This window comes from Ascaphus truei, chromosome 11 (genome assembly GCF_040206685.1).
Source record: "Ascaphus truei isolate aAscTru1 chromosome 11, aAscTru1.hap1, whole genome shotgun sequence".
Lineage (NCBI taxonomy): Eukaryota > Metazoa > Chordata > Amphibia > Anura > Ascaphidae > Ascaphus > Ascaphus truei.
The window spans coordinates 12,701,951-12,723,471 of record NC_134493.1 but is presented as its reverse complement, the minus strand read 5'-3'; the positions used below and the strand labels follow the sequence as shown (position 1 = coordinate 12,723,471).

The following is a 21,521-nucleotide window of genomic DNA, read 5'->3' as shown; positions in this document are numbered from 1 at the left end:
GAGGTAAGGGGGGGAACTAGAGCAAGGGGAGCTCGATGGGGATACTTGGCTACACTTCTATATGAGCATTATGTCTTATTAACCTCTGTGGAAGAGTACTTTTACTTATTAACCTCTGTGGAAGAGCACTTTACATATTAACCTCTGTGTAAGAGTACTTTTACTTATTAACCTCTGTGGAAGAGTACTTTTCTTATTAATCTCTGTGGAAGAGTACTTTTACTTATTAACCTCTGTGGAAGAGTACTTTTACTTGTATTAACCTCTGTGGAAGAGTACTTTTACTTATTAACCTCTGTGGAAGAGTACTTTTACTTGTATTAACCTCTGTGGAAGAGTACTTTTCTTATTAATCTCTGTGGAAGAGCACTTTTACTTATTAACCTCTGTGGAAGAGTACTTTTACTTATTAACCTCTGTGGAAGAGTACTTTTCTTATTAATCTCTGTGGAAGAGTACTTTTACTTATTAACCTCTGTGGAAGAGTACTTTTAATTATTAACCTCTGTGGAAGAGTACTTTTACTTATTAACCTTTGTGAAAGAGCACTTTTACTTATTAACCTCTGTGGAAGAGTACTTTTACCTATTAACCTCTGTGGAAGAGCACTTTACTTATTATCCTCTGTGGAAGAGTACCTTTCTTATTAATCTCTGTGGAAGAGTACTTTTACTTATTAACCTCTGTGGAAGAGCACTTTTACTTATTAACCTCTGTGGAAGAGTACTTTTACTTATTAACCTCTGTGGAAGACTACTTTTACTTATTAACCTCTGTGGAAGACTACTTTTACTTATTAACCTCTGTGGAAGAGTACTTTAACTTATTAACCTCTGTGGAAGAGCACTTTTACTTATTAACCTCTGTCGAAGAGTACTTTTACTTATTAACCTCTGTGGAAGAGTACTTTTACTTGTATTAACCTCTGTGGAAGAGTACTTTTACTTATTAACCTCTGTGGAAGAGTACTTTTACTTGTATTAACCTCTGTGGAAGAGCACTTTACTTATTAATCTCTGTGGAAGAGTACTTTTACTAATACCTCAGAGACAGAGGAGCATATAGTAACATCGGAGCACATGCACTGTACTGTGTTGCCATAAAGAGGCCGGATCAATCACCGTGACTAAGGCTGCGTTTATAGTACTGGCGTAGGCATGCAGCCGCAAAGCAACTCAATGTAGTCCGGCGTGATGGCGACATGTGACGTCACAGCGACCAAAATCACTGTAGTTAAAAGAATTTGAGATTTCCAGAGACAGCCGCACGACATGACTGGCAGCAGCCAATCACATAGCCCCTTGCCGCCAACGACCGTATTCCAGTGTGCAACTTTCGCTACAGCAACGGCGACGTGTGACAACACGGGTAGAGTTGCCATTGCTGTAGCCAGTACTATAAACGCAGCCTAACACTATACCACTGCAAAGCTGCTACATCTCTTTTGTGTGCGACCATACAGTGCCAATCTATTCTCATTTACCTACTTGAGTATTAGTAGGGCAACATTCATTGACTGTTGTTGCCTGAGTTTTACACTAAGAAGTGTCTCATTATTTACATCTCCTCATACAACCCAAAGTATATTGTTGAGGGCAAGGGCATAAACGCAGAAGCAACATTGAAAAGCCCGCCCGCACTCTTTTTACTGCGGATCTCCAATCTCATTGTCTCACACATTCTTTATTGTATTCTGAGCTTCATTCATTAAACTCTCAGCCAATCAGAGCGTGGGAACTTTCCCAGTAGCCAATCTGAGCCAAGCCGGTCTGAAAAGCCGGGTCAGCGGGAAATATGTCATATAGAAAAAGAAATCCCTCTAGAATGCACTCTGTGTGTCAAATGTGAAAATGAGCATAAGTTAAAATACTTTAATTCATAATAATCTAAAAATATATACAGATTGGTAGGATAGGGTCTGTAGCCAATCAGTGAACTATACACAAAAACATAAAAGCAAATAAACACAGGGTAGCAGTGAATCCCTAGTAAGTCCACTTGGGAAAAGGAGTTGCTCATATAACCGGATTGATAGGAATAATTGGACTAAAGTCCAATGACTGTAGTTGGTATTTGTAGGTCAAAATAACATCTGGATAGTTAGTCAGACCATGGTCATGATAGACCTTTCTTAGTCCTAATCAGACCTGTTAGTCTTTCATTTAATGTGACAGAGTGATGGTGCAGAAAAGGCGCTAAACACTGTTAGTGCTCACTAAATATTAAGTGATAAATAACAAATCCAGTCTTCAGTGTGAAAGTGATTTAAGTGAAAGAATATAAAATAATGCCAAATGGCGTAGTGAGTTAGATTAAATGTTGCAACTCCCTGCTCGAACCCTCTGGTAGGGACGGTCTTCACTGGTCCCCAGAAGGTAGACACATTTTTCTTGCAACCCAGGGGGAGCATGTGGAAAAAAAACAACAGAAAACAGCAATCTAAGTGCAGATGAAACACTTTAAGTTAATATTTTCTCAAGGAGTCTTGGCTCATACTGTATGTGTAGCTTACTCACAAGATGTAAGTGGTATGCGGGCAACAATTGGTATCTTTAGTAATATGGTCTCCTGTGTCCGGGCGTTGATACACTCCACCCCAGGTATTCAATGTGGTGGTTAGATGCAAAGACAAAAGGACATATCCATGGTGCAGATCAATAGTATAAAGGTAGGTATTTTATATACGTGATAAAAATGCGCACTTACAATAAAATAAAATTAAAACAGCATATATCACATAATCGTGAAAGAAGTGAGGATATGATACCGCCGTGGCTCACCCGCCGCCTCTGTTCTGTCTGTTCTAACAGCTCTCCAGCATTCAGCTGACTGCTGCCTGGTCACATGCTGCACTGACTGCAGCTCGATTCCCCTGCGGTCTCCAGAGCGTCGCATCACTTCCGGTGAGGCTTCTATGGTCGGCAGTCACTCTGCACCAATCCCCTCTTCCTCTGGGCAGTACTCCTCTACGCGTTTCACCAATAGATATAACAGGCATTGCCTGTTTTCATTTTATTTTATTGTAAGTGCGCATTTTTATCACGTATATAAAATACCTACCTTTATACCATTGATCTGCACCATGGATATGTCCTTTTGTCTTTACATCTAACCACCACATTGAATACCTGGGGTGGAGTGTATCAACGCCCGGACACAGGAGACCATATTACTAAAGATACCAATTGTTGCCCGCATACCACTTACATCTTGTGAGTAAGCTACACATATGAGCCAAGACTCCTTGAGAAAATATTAACTTAAAGTGTTTCATCTGCACTTAGATTGCTGTTTTCTGTTGTTTTTTTTCCACATGCTCCCCCTGGGTTGCAAGAAAAAAGTCTTTCATTTAATAACAGGGTGACTCCTTATCCAAAATGCAATAATGTGGACTGGGAAAACAGACTTAGAAACCTGTATCAAATAAGCAGGTACAGTTGGGCCCCGCTTTACGGCGTTCCGCTCATACAACGGTACAGGGGCTGCCATGTCTGCGCATACGCAGGACAGGGGGGCAGAGGTCGCCTATGCGCAGAACGGTGGTCACGCTTGCACAGAACGGAGGTTGCGCATCCACAGAAGGGGAAATTGCCGGTCTGCGCATGCGCAGATGCCGAAAATTGCCAATTCCACTTTCTGGCGATTTTGTATTTGCGGCGGGATCATAGAATGGAAACCGCCGCATTACCGGGGCCCGCCTGTAGTGTGAATGATAAGCAGGTAGTGTGAATGCTTAAAAATAATAGATCACATACTTATTGATATTAATGAGTCACATGTTCTTAACAGTCTAATGACATTTAATAGGTGCTGACAGAATAATTTTGCCTGTTTTGAGTGGGTCAGACAGATATAACCAGTAGCTTACTCACTAACTATGATAGGCTATAGGCACACAAAATCTCTTGAGACTTACTCTGGACTCTGAGAGTTCCCCCAGAAGCTTATATACGGTTGGGCACCTACAAATCCAATACAGGTTCTGGGTCACTTGGGCACTAACTGGGGTACCCCTTTTAACCTAGGGATCCCCTCAGCTATAGGGACACATTCATTCCTGTGCCCCATTCACCTTTCTGGGCTATGCTGATACAGGGAACCCTAGCGGTGAGTCGCGCTTACGAAGATATTGCCGGGACAATGTGCCTACATGTATCCGAGAATCAGGCATGATTCCCAGGTACATTTTTAGGGGAACCGACAACTCAGGACCCCATCTACCTAGACACATTCTAACAACAATTCCTCTGCAAAACCCCCTTGAAACTCATCCCCCAGCAATCCCTGCTCGCTGACATGCCCGGAAATGGAAACACACAAAAAATGCATTTATTACATGTAACACAGTTGAACAGTACAATGTTACTGGGCCCAAGAGCAAACTCTCTTGAACCCTTATACACGGATCGGGGGTAACCAAAAACAGGCTTTATTTGAGAGCCTGGTTATCCCCTACCGTCACACCTCCCCCCTCAAGATGAAGGCTCTGTGGTTGTCACCTCTTCTGGTGGCTCCGCAAGGCTGGAAATTCTTGAGGCTCTCGTGTCGCTGGGGGTGTCCTGTTGGGAGAGTCCATCGGCAATACCATGCCCACTACCCTTCTTGTGCTGTATGGTTAAGTCAAACTCCTAAAGGGCAAGGCTCCAGCGAAGTAATTTGCCTTTTTCCCCTGACACTCTCTGTAGCCAACTGAGAGGATTGTGATCAGTTATCACAGTAAATGACTGCCATACAAATAGGGCTGCAGTTTCTTCAGTGCCCACACAATGGCCAGGCGTTCCTTTTCAATAGTAGTATAAGCTACTTCTCTGGGTAGCAGTTTCCTGCTCAAGTAGACAATGGGGTGTTCGCCCCCTCCTCGCACACCTGGCTAAGTACAGCACCGATACCATAGTCAGAGGCATCGGTCTGCACAAAGAAATGCTTGCTGTAATCTGGTGCTGCCAGGATTGGAGCACTAGCCAGTGCTGTCTTCAAAGCCTGTAATGATTCCTCACAGTCAGGAGATCAGGCTACCAGAACCGAGAGTCGTTTCTGAGTCAAGTAAGTCAGGGGTTTGGCAATGGCACTATACTGGGGGACAAACTTCCTATAGTAGCCAGCAGTGCCAAAGAAAGCCATGACCTACTTCCTAGTCCTAGGCACTGGTCACAGTATGATGGCTTCTACCTTAGCTGGCTCCGGCTTGAGATGCCCTCCACCCACTCTGTGCCCCAGATACAAATCTTCTGCCATACTTCTTCATCTTCATCCCGAATGGTATAACCAGAAATTTATAAAAGCCACTTGAAGTGACGAAAGCTGACTTCTCCTGTGCCTCCTGGGTCAGAGGAATTCGCCAATACCCTTTGGACAAATCCATAGTGGTCAGATACTTTGCACCCGCAAGCTCATCCATTCAGGGCATGGGATAAGCATCCGACACCGCCTGAGCATTGAGCTTCTGGTAGTCCACACAGAACTGAGTGGTTCCATCCTTCTTGGGCACAAGGACTACCGGAAAAGCCCAAGGACTCTGAGACGGAACAATTACCCCTTGGGCCAGCATCTCTTCTACCTCCCTCTCTATACTCCCCTTCACCTCTGCTGATATCCGAAAGGCATGCTTATGAAGAGGTCTCTGATACCCAGTGTGGACTGTATGATCAGTGATAAGTGTCCTGCCCGGCTTATCCGTGAACAGGACCCTATGCTGCTCTAGCATAGCTCGTGCTTGCACCCGCTGTGGTGCACTTTGCTGAGACCCTATCTCTACCTGCTCCACTGTGCCCCCCTGCCTAGCTTCCCCGAGGAGGTCTGGCAGAGCTTGGCTCGCCAGGTCCCGCATCAGTGGGCTACAGATAGCCATCACTGATGCCACACTCTTGAAATACTCTTTCAATATATTTATGTGATAAGTCCTGTCTTCCTGTCTCTCCATCTAACTGCACAACATAGTTGCACTCGTTCATCCTCCTAAGTACCGTATACGGACCAGACCAGGCAGCCATCAGTTTGTTCTGCTGAGTGGGCTTCAGAAGAAGCACTTGCTGTCCAGGGATGAACTCTCTGCTACGGGCATGTTGGTCATACCTAGTCTTTTGTTTGGTCTGAGCCTCCCTGAGGTTAGTTTGTGTCAATCTGTAAGTTAGTCCAAGGGTTAAACTCCCTTTACAGAGCAGGAGACTTAACTGAGATGTCGGATTTCCTGCAGTTGACATGTAAAACACCTGAGTGAATTATTATAAAAAGCAGGAAGTAGCTGATGTCAGTCTCCCTGTTTGCAGTCTGTGAGAGGATCACAGAGTTGCAGTCTGTGAGAAGATCACAGACAGAGTGCCCGCCCGCAGGGATCCAGGCTGTGTTGACACAAAGAAGGGCAAAAATACTTCTTGGGAGTAACAGGACCTCAAAGACTGCGCTGGAGAATTCGGAGATGCCGAACCAGCAACAATGTCAGATAAGACTTGCTATTGTTCCCTGTCTTTCTAAATACTGTTTCATATGTTTTGGGCTGGGAACCAGGTTAGTTGGCCAGCGCCGTTAGAAAGGGCCACAACAAAGTGTAGTTAGTCTCTGAAAGGAACCTTTCCTCTGCCAAAAGAGCTGGAGGCCTTGTGACTGGATACACATATCTGCACCATTGCAGCAGACTCCCCCGGGAAGCTTTTCACGCACTGACAATGTTATCTCCGATTTTGATAGAACGTACGCATCCTTGAAACAAAAGAACCAACACACAGACAGTGTTTCAATCCTTCCGCCTCAGTTTATTAAGCATTGGGTTATGATTTTTATACAGGGAAACAGAGGGGTTTGGTTAGAGGCGTAACATAGGTGTAACCTGGGTGTGGCTTGGGCGTGGCTTGGATTAGAGGCGTGATTTAGGGGCAGGACATATTAGTGGCATGATTTTGGAATGTGATTCTCCCAATACAGGCACTGTCTGAGTAGCTTATTCATTGTCTGTTATCAAAAAAACCTTGAGTTTCTCTAGCAACTAAATTATACGATTCTGCCTCTCTAAAAGAACCAGTCTTATTGTTTACTGACTAAAACAGCAGGAAACTGACAATACAAATAGTATAAAAAGTATCTTAGCAATATCCTGAGCAGAAAGAGGGGAACTGTAATTTGGCAGAAGCTGAATACATTAAAAATTATATATCAGCAAAAGGCTGACTACAGAATCTTAACTAGTTATGAACAGACAAAATGGATGGCTTAATACAAGTGCAGATTCTGGCCTGACCTACTGGTCCTAACAGTCTCCTGAAAGGAGTAGGTGTTTATTTTATTATTTTGTGTTTTGCCTTAAAGGGGCAGTAGCCCTATTGTTTGGCTGCTGTTTTGTGGTTAATAAACCAATCCAGTTAAGCGGAACCCTCTGTCTATGTGTCTATCTGCCCTCGCCTACATGCCGCTCCGTCACACAACCCCATAACCATTTCTAACCAGTCCATGAGATCTACTACATACTGAAGCACAGAAGCATCAGTAGCAGTAGTCTCCCCTTCACATCTCTCATGGAATAAGTCAAGCGGTCCCCGTACCCTGAGACCATATAGAAACTTGAAGTGAGAGAAGCCAGTGTACTCTTGCGGTACCTCTGTATGCAAACAGCAAGTGCTGCAGGTGAATCTCCCAGTCTTTCCCTTCAGCCTCTATGAATGCCCGAAGCATCTGCTTCAGGGTACCATTGAACCGTTCACATAGTCCGTTTGTCTGGGGGTGGTATGGGGTCGTGCACTAGTGCTTCACCCCACACAACATGAATTGCGACCCTTGATCAGTTAGAATCTCACTAGGAAACGTTACTCTAAAGAAAATCACTATCAAAGCCTTTACCACTGAACTCGCCTCAATGGTGGCCAGCGTTACAGCCTCAGGGTACCTGGTTGCAAAATCCACCATCGTGAGTATGTAATGCTTGCCGATCCAGCTAAGGATCTTCAGAGGTCCCACTATGTCCATAGCTACTCTCTGAAAGGGTTTCCTAATTACCAGTTGGTTCAGGGGTGCCTTCACACGGTCGCCTGCCTTACCTACTCGCTGGCAGGCATCGCAGGATCGGCAGAAATCTGCCACTGCCCTTGATGCCCTCGGCCAGTAGAAATGCTGCAATAGCGGGGTTCTGGTTCGAGTGACCCCCTGATGCACCGCTAGAGGAATGGAATGGGCTACCTGCAATAACTGCTGCCTATACTCCCTGGGTACCACTAACTGTCTCCTACCTGTCCACACTCTATCCAGAGCAGTAGGAGCTTGCACCCTATACAAGAGCCCATGGTGCCAAACAAACCGGTCCGACCCACTCCCAGAGGCAGACTCGGATGCCTGAAGTCTCATACTCTCTCTAAGCCGGGATCAGACCGCACCGCATCTCTGAACTGTGCCCCCAGCTCCGGGCACTCTCCCTCAGTCACTGTCAGGTGCTGAGGAAACAGGTAAGTTGGAAATAAGGTCGGTACATTGTCTCGACTCTGTCTAGCTTACCTGCCTGGTCTCCTCAGAGACCTCTGGAGCTGTTGGTCCCAAATGCAGGGGGACGGTGGGATCCTCAGTGGGCAGTGGTACCAAAGGCTCCCCTGCCTGAGCAAGTGCCCTGCTCTTACTTCTGGTAATGGCTGCAACCGGAGCAGCCTCCTCCGCAAATGAGCAAATGAGGTGCCCTAGGTTGTTACCGAGTAGCACCTCAGTATCCAACCCAGACAAAACCCCCACATCCCTCATGCCTTGACTGGCACCCCAGTTGAGAAACACCCGGATGACCTGGATTGACCTATGTCCACCATCTGGTATGGTGACCTGCATCCCTGTTCCCAGGTGCGGAGTGGCTCCATTCTGGGCAGATACTTTCTTGCCCGACAGGGCATGGCTGGTGATGTACTTCATCAGCCAGGTTGGCTGCATCCTGGCAAGTGGTTGGTTTTCAGTCAAAGACCCAATCCCGCACCTCAGGTGGGCACCGCTGTAAAAACTGCTCCTTGAACACTAAGTCCAGTAGCTGTGGTACTTGGTGGCATCACATCCCTCCAACCCACTAAGTGCCATGCCAGATAAGTCTTGAGTCAAAACACATGTATGTTTCCTGGCTCATCTTTTCCCCAGACCTGAACATGCCACGCTATGCCTCTAGATTGAGGGCATACTGGATCAGTAATAAAGCCTTCACATGCCGTAATCGTTGTTGTCCATTGACGGGATCATCTGGAAGGTCTCCAGGGCTATCCCAGTCAAAAGCAGCGACAACTGCAAAACCCAGTCCCGTTCTGGCACACGGAACCGGCGACATTGATCTTCAAACACTTTTAGGAATCCATCGATCTTGTTTGTGCCATCTACAAACTTGCTGAAGCTGTTGCGTGACACCTTTGGCAGGGGAGGGTTCCACTGGGGTGTTGGGGGCTGCACACCTTGAGAGGCTGCAATCAACTGTAACATTTGCTCAAAGGTGACCCCTCTCCCCAGGTGGCAAGGAGAGAGGCAAGCCCTGTAGCAGGGAGACCGGAAGCCACAGGGGCTACTATGGCTGCACTCCCTGGATCATGCTCGCCATCTGATTCCTCTTCATCCCCGCTCTCCTCCTCTTCCTCTGCCCCCACTTCCCCAGAGCTGGATGATCCTCCTGTACCCTGGTGGGGTTAGTGACCCCTGCATCCACAGGTGAGGTTGTGCACACCTCAGGTGAAGCTATGCTCGCTTCATATTTCTCGAGATCCTCCTCCAGCATTGTCTTTGGCCGACCGGCGGTCGGTAGTCCATAACTTTCTCACCGGGTTACAATTCGTGGACGGTCCCAGGTCTGATAGCGACCTGAACGTTTGTCCATCTTCGTTTGGTGGCACTAAACTTAAAGTGACAGAGAGAACCTGCGCATTTCCTGCTTTGTGTAATGTGTGTAAGTCACTACTTGTTTTGAGAGCTTGCAATCTACGAGTTGCTCTTTATGTTAAAGCTCAATGATCCCACCGCTGCCACCAGTAAATAAGCCTCTCACGTGAGACTATAGAAGTAAAAAGCTGAGCCCTTCTGATATATATAGGAAGATATTGGATACATCACGCTCCCAGATTAAAAATAAAAATGAAGTATGTTTATCTTTCAAATGTAACCCAAATTCAATTATACTGTAACTGTGTGGAGACGGTAGGTCAAGGGGTGGTTAACTACAGTCTTCAAGGGCTACCAACAGGTCAGGTTTTCAGCATATCCCTGCTTCAGTACAGGTGGCTCGATAAGTGGCTCGATAAGTGGCTCAGTTGATGTAACATACTCCTATGTGTTTTAAAACTAATGGCAGTCGGTGGGACTAGATTTACTGTATGCCACAACCGTGGACATGCCGTACGTATTATGTGTGCTCTACCAAATGGTTAATCTAAAGGATTGTTGGATGCATTTTAATGAGTGTAACCTGACTATTTCTCCCTATGAAATGGAAAATAAAATATTCTATTTAGGCAATGGCAGAATGTGTTTCCATCTACTGTACAAAGGGAACAGATTGGGACATATACAGATTCAGTGAGGTTTCTTTGCCTCCAGGAACATGGTGAGCAAATCACTTTGTCGTTAGTCTATACCTGGATTGAATGAATTTCACGCTGCTGATTCACAGTGTATCTTTTAATATATCAGGGACGCACATTTATCCTGGTTTGAAAGCCTCTTTGGATATAGTCTGACTAGCCACTAGGATATAGACCAAGGTTGGGGAACCTTTTTTCTGCCAAGGGCCATTTTGATATTTATAAAATCATTCGAGGGCCATACAAAATTATCAACTTAAAAATTAGCCTGCTATATTTGGTCAAACATTTAATTAACTCACCCCTAATGTGATGGCTGGAACTGCTTCTCTTTGGGTGACTATGACTGACTGTGGGTTGGTGTCTGTATACACAAACACGCACACAGAGAAAATCGGGCAGGGGGAGGGAAATCAGACTCTCAGACCCACACTCAGACTCTCAGACCCACACTCTGACCCACTCTCAGACTCTCAGACCCACACTCAGACTCTAAGACCCACTCTCAGACCCACTCTGACTCTCTGACCCACTCTCAGACTCTCAGACCCACTCTCAGACTCTCAGACCCACTCTCTGACTCTCAGACCCACACTCTGACTCTCAGACCCACACTCTGACTCTCAGACCCACTCTGACTCTCAGACCCACTCTTACTCTCAGACCCACACTCTGACCCACTCTTAGACACACACTCTCTCAGACACACACTCTCTCTCAGACACACACTCTCTCTCTGACACACACACACACTCTCTCTGACACACACACACTCTCTCTGACACACACACTCTCAGACACACACACACTCTCTCTCTCTGACACACACACAGACACTCTCGCAGACACACACTCTCTCAGACACACACACACACTCTCTCATACACACACACACACTCTCTCAGACACACACACTCTCTCTGACACACACACACACAGTCTCTCTGACACACACACACTCTCTCAGACACACACACACACGCACACTCTCTCTCAGACACACACACAGGGGGGGGAATCTGAGCGGGGGGGATTTGAGAGGGGGGGATCGGAGCAGGTTCCCTCCTCCGCAACTGCTGCTCGGTGTGGGGAGGAGGACCGTGTAAGTGCGCGGGGGGGGAGAATCTGAGCAGGGGGGGATCGGAGCAGGTTCCCTCCTCCGCAACTGCTGCTCGGTGTGGGGAGGAGGACCGTGTAAGTGCGCGGGGGGGGAGAATCTGAGCAGGGGGGGATCGGAGCAGGTTCCCTCCTCCGCAACTGCTGCCCGGTGTGGGGAGAAGGGCCGTGTAAGTGCACAGGGGGGGAGGGGGGAGAATCTGATCGGGGTGGGGGGAATCGTAGCAGGTACCCTCCATAACTGCTGCCCGGTGTGGGGAGAAGGAGGTCGGTATTGAGGTGTCTCTCCCTCCGCAGACTTGCTCTTCTGTGGATGTGCGCAAAGGAGGGAGGGGGGATGGGAGGCCAAAAAAAATTATCTTGCATGCCAACACGCGGCAGCCAATCAGGAAAGGGGGGGGGGGTTCCCCCTCCTTTCTTGCAGGCGCAGCGCGAGCGCGCAAAATCCTGTCACCCAGTGGTAACCAGGTGACGGAATTTATACAAGGGAGCCATCTCATTGGCCTGAGGCGGAGTGACGGGCCAAAGGTCCAATGTGATTGCCCATAGACACAGGGACATACAATGTTTTCAAAAATATATATATAGATATATAGATATATAATCTTGCAGCACATTTTAACCTTGCAGCACATTTGAAATTGATTTTGTTAGGTCTTGAAAGCTCATTTAAAATGATCTTATCATGTAGACTGTGAATGATTTATTAGATGGTGTTATATTCACCAAGAGTACAAACTGTTTACTAGTAGCATTTTATATTATGTTTACAGTGTTTAAACACATGTAATGCATTATTAGAATAAGTACAAAACATGCTCTAATAAAAAAATATTTCCTATTCAGTTCATATTCATAAAGCCCATATTTGTAGCTGTCTCTGGGCTGATATTTTTGCTTATTTTTATACAGTACAGTACATAGAAGCACCATTACCTGCATTAGAGACTAGCACTAGTGTGGAACACAAGTTACTGTACTGTATTGCGTGCATTGTGTAAAGCAGGAAAGACTATATAAAGTGATTAAAGAAAATGCATTTCTTCAATTTAATTTGGTAGCACAATGAAATACAATTATTATTAACTGAGAAAATAGAGAGTTTACTGTAATTTAAAGTAGCAATCCTGTCAGCTCATTTTTTATTGACACAATTCAGCTCTGTGGGAGCGGTTGTGGTGAAGGGTCCCTTGGTGGTCAAACGCCAACAACGATGTGGACCGGAACAAAGGTCCGATTCTGGCACCACAGCCCTAAAATCAGATTCCCTAATGGGTTCTAGCTGCCAAACTTCGGTGTCGTACACCTGGCCCCCCTTCCTCTGCCGGTCCTGGCTCTCTGCAGCTGTCGGCGTTCCCGGCCTATTGGAATGACCCACCAGAACTGTGGGCCCCCTGGGGTTTCCCCCAGCAGACCAGTCCAATTCTATGTTTATTTCTGGCATGTATGTAGAATGCAACAGAAGTGCATTTAATATTATCGGTTACTGCTACATATATTTATTTAAGGATATGTAATTGTAATAGCCCTTATTACTCCCCAATGTTTACATTGCAAACACATTATTAAAGCAGCACTCCTGCTGTAATCCGCCCCCTTCCTTGTGAGTTAAAGGTTTGAAGCAAGGTTCTCCAGAGCTGAACCGTGTTAGTCTCAGCTCCGGGGACTCCCTGGTTCCCGAGACACTTCCCTCTGCAGGGGATGAGTTAGTCTCAGCTCCGGGGACTCGCTGCTTCCCGAGACACTTCCCTCTGCAGGGGATGTGTTACTCTCAGCTCCGGGGACTCCCTGCTTCCCGAGACACTTCCCTCTGCAGGGGATGTGTTACTCTCAGCTCCGGGGACTCCCTGCTTCCCGAGACACTTCCCTCTGCAGGGGATGTGTTACTCTCAGCTCCGGGGACTCCCTGCTTCCCGAGACACTTCCCTCTGCAGGGGATGTGTTAGTCTCAGCTCCGGGGACTCGCTGCTTCCCGAGACACTTCCCTCTGCAGGGGATGTGTTAGTCTCAGCTCCGGGGACTTGCTGCTTCCCGAGACACTTCCCTCTGCAGGGGATGTGTTAGTCTCAGCTCCGGGGACTCGCTGCTTCCCGAGACACTTCCCTCTGCAGGGGATGTGTTAGTCTCAGCTCCGGGGACTCCCTGCTTCCCGAGACACTTCCCTCTGCAGGGGATGTGTTAGTCTCAGCTCCGGGGACTCCCTGCTTCCCGAGACACTTCCCTCTGCAGGGGATGTCGGGATCTCTGTGCAGGTTTAAATGTCCCGGTCACGAGAGTCAGTAGGAAGCCACAAGGGATGAAGTTATGGCTTCCTATTGGGACGTGGGATATTTAAACACCGCCATTTTGATAGCCCCACCAAGAGCTGCTGTCTGCACAGAGATACCGGCACTCCCAATGGAGGTAAGTATCTCGGGAAGCAGGGGGTCCCCAGAGCTTAAATGAATGCAGTTCAGCTCTGGAGACCCCCAGGTTCAATCTTATAACTCAAAAAATTAAAAAAAAACATTTAAACAAAGGAAATCAGGAGGGAAACTTTAAACAATATTAAGCAGATACAGGCATACCCCGCATTAACGTACGCAATGGGACCGGAGCATGTATGTAACGCAGGCATACTCCGCATTAACGTGCGCAATGGGACCGGAGCATGTATGTAACACAGGCATACCCCGCATTAACGTACGCAATGGGACGGGAGCGTGTATGTAACACAGGCATACCCCGCATTAACGTACGCAGTGGGACCGGAGCATGTACGTAACACAGGCATACCCCACATTAACGTACGCAATGGGACCGGAGCATGTACGTAACACAGGCATACCCCACATTAACGTACGCAATGGGACCGGAGCATGTATGTAACGCAGGCATACCCCGCATTAACGTACGCAATGGGACCGGAGCATGTATGTAACGCAGGCATACCCCGCATTAACGTACGCAATGGGACGGGAGCATGTATGTAACACAGGCATACCCCGCATTAACGTACGCAGTGGGACCGGAGCATGTACGTAACACAGGCATACCCCACATTAACGTACGCAATGGGACCGGAGCATGTACGTAACACAGGCATACCCCACATTAACGTACGCAATGGGACCGGAGCATGTACGTAACACAGGCATACCCCACATTAACGTACGCAATGGGACCGGAGCATGTACGTAACGCAGGCATACCCCGCATTAACGTACGCAATGGGACCGGAGCATGTATGTAACGCAGGCATACCCCGCATTAACGTACGCAATGGGACCGGAGCATGTATGTAACGCAGGCATACCTCGCATTAACGTACGCAATAGGACCGGAGCATGTACGTAACACAGGCATACCCCACATTAACGTACGCAATGGGACCGGAGCATGTACGTAACACAGGCATACCCCACATTAACGTACGCAATGGGACCGGAGCATGTACGTAACACAGGCATACCCCACATTAACGTACGCAATGGGACCGGAGCATGTACGTAACACAGGCATACCCCACATTAACGTACGCAATGGGACCGGAGCATGTACGTAACACAGGCATACCCTACATTAACGTACGCAATGGGACCGGAGCATGTACGTAAAGCGAAAATGTACTTAAAGTGAAGCACTCCCGTTTTCCCACTTATTGATGCATGTACTGTACTGCAATCGTCATATACGTGCATAACTGATGTAAATAACACATGTGTAACAGGCTCTATAGTCTCCCCGCTTGCGCACGGCTTCGGTACAGGTAGGGAGCCGGTATTTATGTTCAGGACGTGCTGAAAGGCGCATGCGTGAGCTGGCGTTTGCCTATTGAGCAATTTCTACTTACTCGCGAGTGTACTTAAAGTGAGTGTCCTTAAACCGGGGTATGCCTGTAACCATTTCCTGTTTGTTCTTTGGTTTTTTTTACAGAGGGAACACAAAAGAAAAAGAAACAAAAAAAGATGAACATAGTGAAAAAACAAAAAAAGATCAACCCAATGAAGGAACAAATCAAAAGAAACCTAATAATGAAAATCAACCAACAACATCATTCTAAGCCCTTAATTGTCTTTTTGGATGAAAAGCGGACTGAAAAGTTATTGCACAAAGTGATCTAAAGAATAAGTTGCTTTATAAATTGTATCGTTTCGTTTCACTTGTTTGAAGATCAACACACATTTTAGCTTTGTCATGTGTCCCATAATTGCATTTTTAAACATTTTATCAATTAATTTCTTTGCTGAAGCATTTTGAAACACATTTGTAAAACATATATTTTACATAATGAAATTTTCTAGAGTAAACAGTTTACATATTTATTTAATTTACCATTTCTTAAATAATTCCAAAAATAAAAAATTATTACATGCATAGTAAGTATTTTACTCATTTGTTAATCATGTTTTCAAGGAGAAAGCACAGCTCCCTTAAATTGAACACATTACAGGGAATTGTCAGTTTGCAGAACCTAGTTCAACAATATAATAAAAAAAATAATTGATATACTGTAAAGGATGTAACTTCTGACCAAAATGTGTGACTACAGTAACTACATTTCACCAGAGGCAAAACAAGTGTACATCCATGTGTTTCATAAACGTTTCTCTACATAGTACCAATTTGCTTTATTTTGTACACTAACCTGTTGTGTGACACCGAATAAAATCTTTAGCAAAATCTAAGTAGACCACATCAGCTGCATTACCCTGGTCTAAATTCCTACTTACCTCCTCAAAGAAACAAATAAGGTTAGTTTGGCATTATCTATCCTTCATAAATCCATGCTGTTACTCATTTTGTTTTCCAGTAGACAGTGGTGGACAAAAATATAAAATAATTAGGCGAAAGCAAGAATTTTACGGAGCCAGCGTTTTGTCAGGCGTGGGGGGAGGGGGGGGCGGGCACTGAGTGGCGGTGACATGACCTTTCCATCTTCGCTGCTGCCGGTCGCGCCCGGCTTTGATGTCGCTGGAGAATGCAGTGGTGATTCACAGATCAGTCATCACTGCGCACAGATATTAAAGTCCAATGATGGATTCTGGGGCTCGAGTATTCAAACGACAGGGGCGAGATAGCTGGTCTCAAAAAACATGAAAAATATATAAGGTATTCCAATCAAGTCCATATGTACATATAGGGAACAATAGTCAGGGGGCTTCCAGTGAAGGGTATATGTAATAAAGATGGCACCTACCTGGCTTCACTCTTTATAAGAGCCTGCAACATCCAGGAACAATATGCGACGCCCAATTTTCTTTATAGACCAATTTGACTACTGACATGGGCCCCCAGTGATGACTGTGATCCTCTCCTGCTGGACAGAGTAACTCACTGTTGCCGAGGTGTGTTGCTCTTGTCCTCCTCAATCAGGCCGTGATCGGACTCCTACGGTGTGCTGTCCACGACAGAGTAGTGATAGAGAAATGAACACACTGTGACGCAGCACCAAGAAGAATGAAAGAGGGAGGGTGACTTCCAAAATTAGAAAAAGTTTATCCGATCATGTACAATTCTCAAGGTCCTTACACGCGAAACATGTCGGATCCTGTTTCGCCTGAATTGTACATGATCGAAAAACTTTTTCTAATTTTGGAAGTCACCCTCCCTCTTTCATTCTTGTTGGTGCTGCGTCACAGTGTGTCCATTTCTCTATCACTGCGCACAGCACAGGTGCCACTGGATTTTTTCCATCCCTGCTATTAGGTATTCCTTGATGTTATCCCTTACTAAAACTTCAAGTAGCTTCCCCACTATTGATGTCAGGCTTACAGATCTGTAATTCCTTGTTTGTGATCTAGCCCCCTTTTAAATATAGGCACCACGTTTATGCCAATCTTGTGGACACAAGAATAGTTCTCTACAGTGCAGGTCCTCAGGTGATTGCATGTGTAGTGCAATATGAAATAAAGAATAGAAAAAAGAACAGTGTAAAACACAAATTGATTGCAAGATAAGTGATAGTAAATGCTGAACTGTATACAAGAGGACACTCACATTAATAAATGCAGTGCAGTTCAGTTGATAATCATGCACTGTAGCAGGGGTTTTAACAGAATGTGCTTGAATCCAGGATCGGTCAAATATAGATATGACCCATCATGCAGAGAATGATTTATAACTTCCTGTGAGTTTCAGCACAAAAATTGTCTTGTTTTCACTGCAAGTGCAAATATATCAACACACTTTAGTTTGAGTTTATTTGTTTTAAGATAAGGGTCACAGACCATCTGTAACAGGGGAGTAATCCCTGTTCAAGTAATGTGCCTTTAATCTAGCAGTGTGATGGTTAAACTGCTGGTAGTCAATTAATAAAACACCACCTGCCTGATTTAGATTGCTTACAAAAGCCTTTCTGTTGAGAGAGGAAGTGACTCCTTAGCTCACTTGTGGGCTGAACTTTGGAGAACACATATCTCTGGAGCTGACCTGTCTTGAGCTCTGTCAAGAAGAAACAGTAGAGCTGATTGCAAGACACCAAATAAGACTTCTAAACCTGGATGCTGATTTTCTGTGCACGCACGGGTGCGGTTCCAGGAGAGCAGAGAAGCTTAATCTACAGCAGCTAACAGATAAGACTTTCATTCTAAAGAGACTTCTTATATCTGTTTATGTCATGCTATGTGTTTGGGTCTGGGAGACCTGCTTAACTAGGAGTTGTGAATTGCATGGGATTTCACTAGAAATACTCCCAAGTGAATTAAGCTTTGTTTCCCCCTCCTGTGTTTGGATCATTTCCTGATGAAAAGGAAAAGGCACAATAAAGCCTTATTATAATTTCACCTTATAAAAGCCTCCAATTGTGTACCTCTGTGAACGTCCGTCTACACCATCCCAAAAGATTTGCTTTGTAGGCGAACACCTGGACAGTTAGAACAGAACTTTTATTACATATTTATTAGCCATTAGATATGGCTGTGTCCCATCTTAAAGTGTAACATCAAAAGTACTGTATGTTTCATTGAACTGAATTTCTACCATCAAGAGAAATTAAGATTTAATTAACTAGTGGGGTATGTTTCTGTAAGTTGATAGGCAGACCCCTCCCTTAATTGTTATTCAATTGCATGTGAGCAATATGGCTATGTCCCATCTTAATGTGTAACATCAAAAGTGTGTGGCAGAGTTAATTTTGGAGTTGAAATTGGAGGAAGATCGGGACTCTGCACAGCAACTTTGCAACTGTAGAACTTTACTTTCAATACGCTGTGATTCTTTGTACTCTTTCTATCCACCAGTACCAGGGAAGTCTCTCCTCCTGCATCTCACTATACCAGTGATTCCCAATTGGGGCTCCGCGGAGCTGTCCCAGGGGTTCCGCCTGGCCGCCCCAGCGGTTTCCTGGCTCTCCCCGGCTCCCCCGCTCATCCTCTCCTAGGTTTCCCCGGCTCTTCCACTCCCTCCCCCCCCCGGAGCCCGCACACAGCCGCGCTCTAGGGCGCGTGCGTGTGTGTACGCATGCGCGTGCCGCCCAGCTCTTCTACTCCCCCCCCGAGCCCGCGCTCTAGCGCGCGCATGTGTATCATTTTTGCGGAGAGGGCAGCGCAAGCGCGAGGGCTGGTACGGCAGGCAGTAAGACTGGAGGCGGGGCCGGAGCACTCTTGAGTCCAGGGTGAGATGGTGACAGGATGGGGGGGCCAGGGTGAGATGGTGACATGATGGGGGGCAGGGTGAGATGGTGACAGGATGGGGGGGCCAGGGTGAGATGGTGACAGGATGGGGGGCAGGGTGAGAGGGTGACAGGATGGGGGGCAGGGTGAGATGGTGACAGGATGGGGGGGCAGGGTGAGATGCTGACAGGATGGGGGGCAGGGTGAGATGGTGACAGGATGGGGGGGCCAGGGTGAGATTGTGACAGGATGGGGGGGCCAGGGTGAGATGGTGACAGAATGGGGGGCCAGGGTGAGATGGTGACAGGATGAGTGGGCCAAGGTGAGATGGTGACAGGATGGGGAGGCCAGGGTGAGATGGTGACAGGATGGGGGGGGCAGGGTGAGATGGTGACAGGATGGGGGGGGCCAGGGTGAGATGGTGAAAGGATGGGGGGCAGGATGAGATGGTGACAGGATGGGGGGGCCAGGGTGAAATGGTGATAGGATGGGGGGCCCAGGGTGAGATGGTGACAGGATGGGGGGGCAGGGGGAGAGGATGGGGGGGCCAGGGTGAGAAGATGATGATGGGGGGCATAAGATGATAATGGGGGGGGGGATAAGATGGTGATGGGGGCAAGCCTGAGGAGATGAGATCATGATGATGGGGGGATATTTTAAATATATTGGGGGGCGTGGGGGTATTTTTTAAATGTATTGGGGAGTGAGGGGGTATTTTTTACATGTGTTCGGGGGGGTGGGGGGTGTCCAGTATTTTTGGACAAGCCATCTGGCAACCCTAGGGAGATGGGACATTATGGGGGGTTGTGATGTGAGGGAGATGGGACATGCAGGGCAGGGGGTGATGTGAGGGAGATGGGACATGCAGGGCAGGGGGTGATGTGAGGGAGATGGGACATGCAGGGCAGGGGGTGATGTGAGGGAGATGGGACATGCAGGGCAGGGGGTGATGTGAGGGAGATGGGACATGCAGGGGGGGGTGATGTGAGGGAGATGGGACATGCAGGGCAGGGGGGTGATGTGAGGGAGATGGGACATGCAGGGGGGTTGATGTGAGGGAGATGGCACATGCACGGCAGGGGGTGATGTGAGGGAGATGGCACATGCAGGGGGGTTGATGTGAGGGAGATGGGACATGCAGGGGGGGTGATGTGAAGGCGATGGGACATGCAGGGCAGGGGGGTGATGTGAGGGACATGCAGGGGGCTGATGTGAGGGGCATGCAGGGTGGTGATGAGAGGGACATGCAGGGGGGGGGTGATGTGAGGGAGATGCAGGGGGGGTGATATGAGGGGTACTGGGGGAGATATGATGATGATGATGATGATGATGATGATGATGATGATTTTACCCATGCCGACCGATTAAAAAAAAAATTATGTATTTGGGGGATCTTTTTAAAAATGTATTGGGTGTCTTTTTAAAAAAAAATGTATTGAGGCGGTGGGGGTCTTTTACAAATGTATTGCGGCGGCGAGGTATTTTTATTATGTATTGCGGGGTGTGGTTACATGTATTTAGAGGGGTGGTGTTTTTTGGTATGTATTTTGTGGGGGGGATTGTGTGATAGTGGGGTAATTGACAGAAGGCAGGAGCGAGTGAGAGGAGAGGGGGGAGTGAGTGAGGAAAAGAGGGAGTAAGAGTGAGAAGCAGGGGAGATAAATACATGCGAGGCGGGAGGGGGAGGAGAGTGGGTGAGACAGAGAGAGAAATACATGCGAGGCGGGAGGGGGAGGAGAGTGGGTGAGACAGAGGAGAGAGAAATACATGCGAGGCGGGAGGGGGAGGAGAGTGGGTGAGACAGAGGAGAGAGAAATACATGCAAGGCGGGAGGGGGAGGAGCGTGGGTGAGACAGAGGAGAGAGAAATACATGGGTAGAGGGTGGGAAATAGAGGTGGCTCGTGAGTGGTGAAATTAACCTAAGGCCGCACTTATAGTGCCGGCGACGCTGACGTCAGTCTGCGGTTGCTAGAAAAATCAAATTGAAGTGACTTCCAGCGATCGCGACCAAGCCGCCGCGCCATCCTGTCGCTCCTACTATAAGCGCACGCGACGGCGTCAATACATTTGTTTTGACGCGACGATGCCAGCACTATAAACGCAGCCTAATATGTGTCAGCCAGATAGGGGTTCCCCGAGAGTTTTCAAAATACTTCAAGGGTTCCTCCAAACAAAAAAGGTTGGGAATCACTGCACTATGCCTTCCCTATTGCTTTTTCTGTTTACTGTTTCCTCACTCCTTTGTTAATGTCTCTGTTCTCTCCAACTTCTCCACTCCACACTGCACCATTATTTATACAC

At 47.0% G+C, this 21,521-nt stretch overlaps 1 protein-coding gene across 2 annotated transcripts in view; it reads left to right on the top strand.

Moving 5' to 3' along the window:
* The window catches only part of LOC142463054 (ectonucleotide pyrophosphatase/phosphodiesterase family member 7-like), a 51,444-nt gene extending 35,140 nt beyond the window's left edge, over window positions 1-16,304 (top strand). For both annotated transcript variants that reach the window (XM_075565293.1, XM_075565292.1), the window contains exon 6: window positions 15,543-16,304. In XM_075565293.1, the coding sequence (XP_075421408.1) occupies window positions 15,543-15,669 (127 nt within the window). In that variant the 3' untranslated portion in view covers window positions 15,670-16,304. The remainder of the gene's footprint in view (window positions 1-15,542) is intronic.
* Window positions 16,305-21,521: the final 5,217 nt, after the last annotated feature.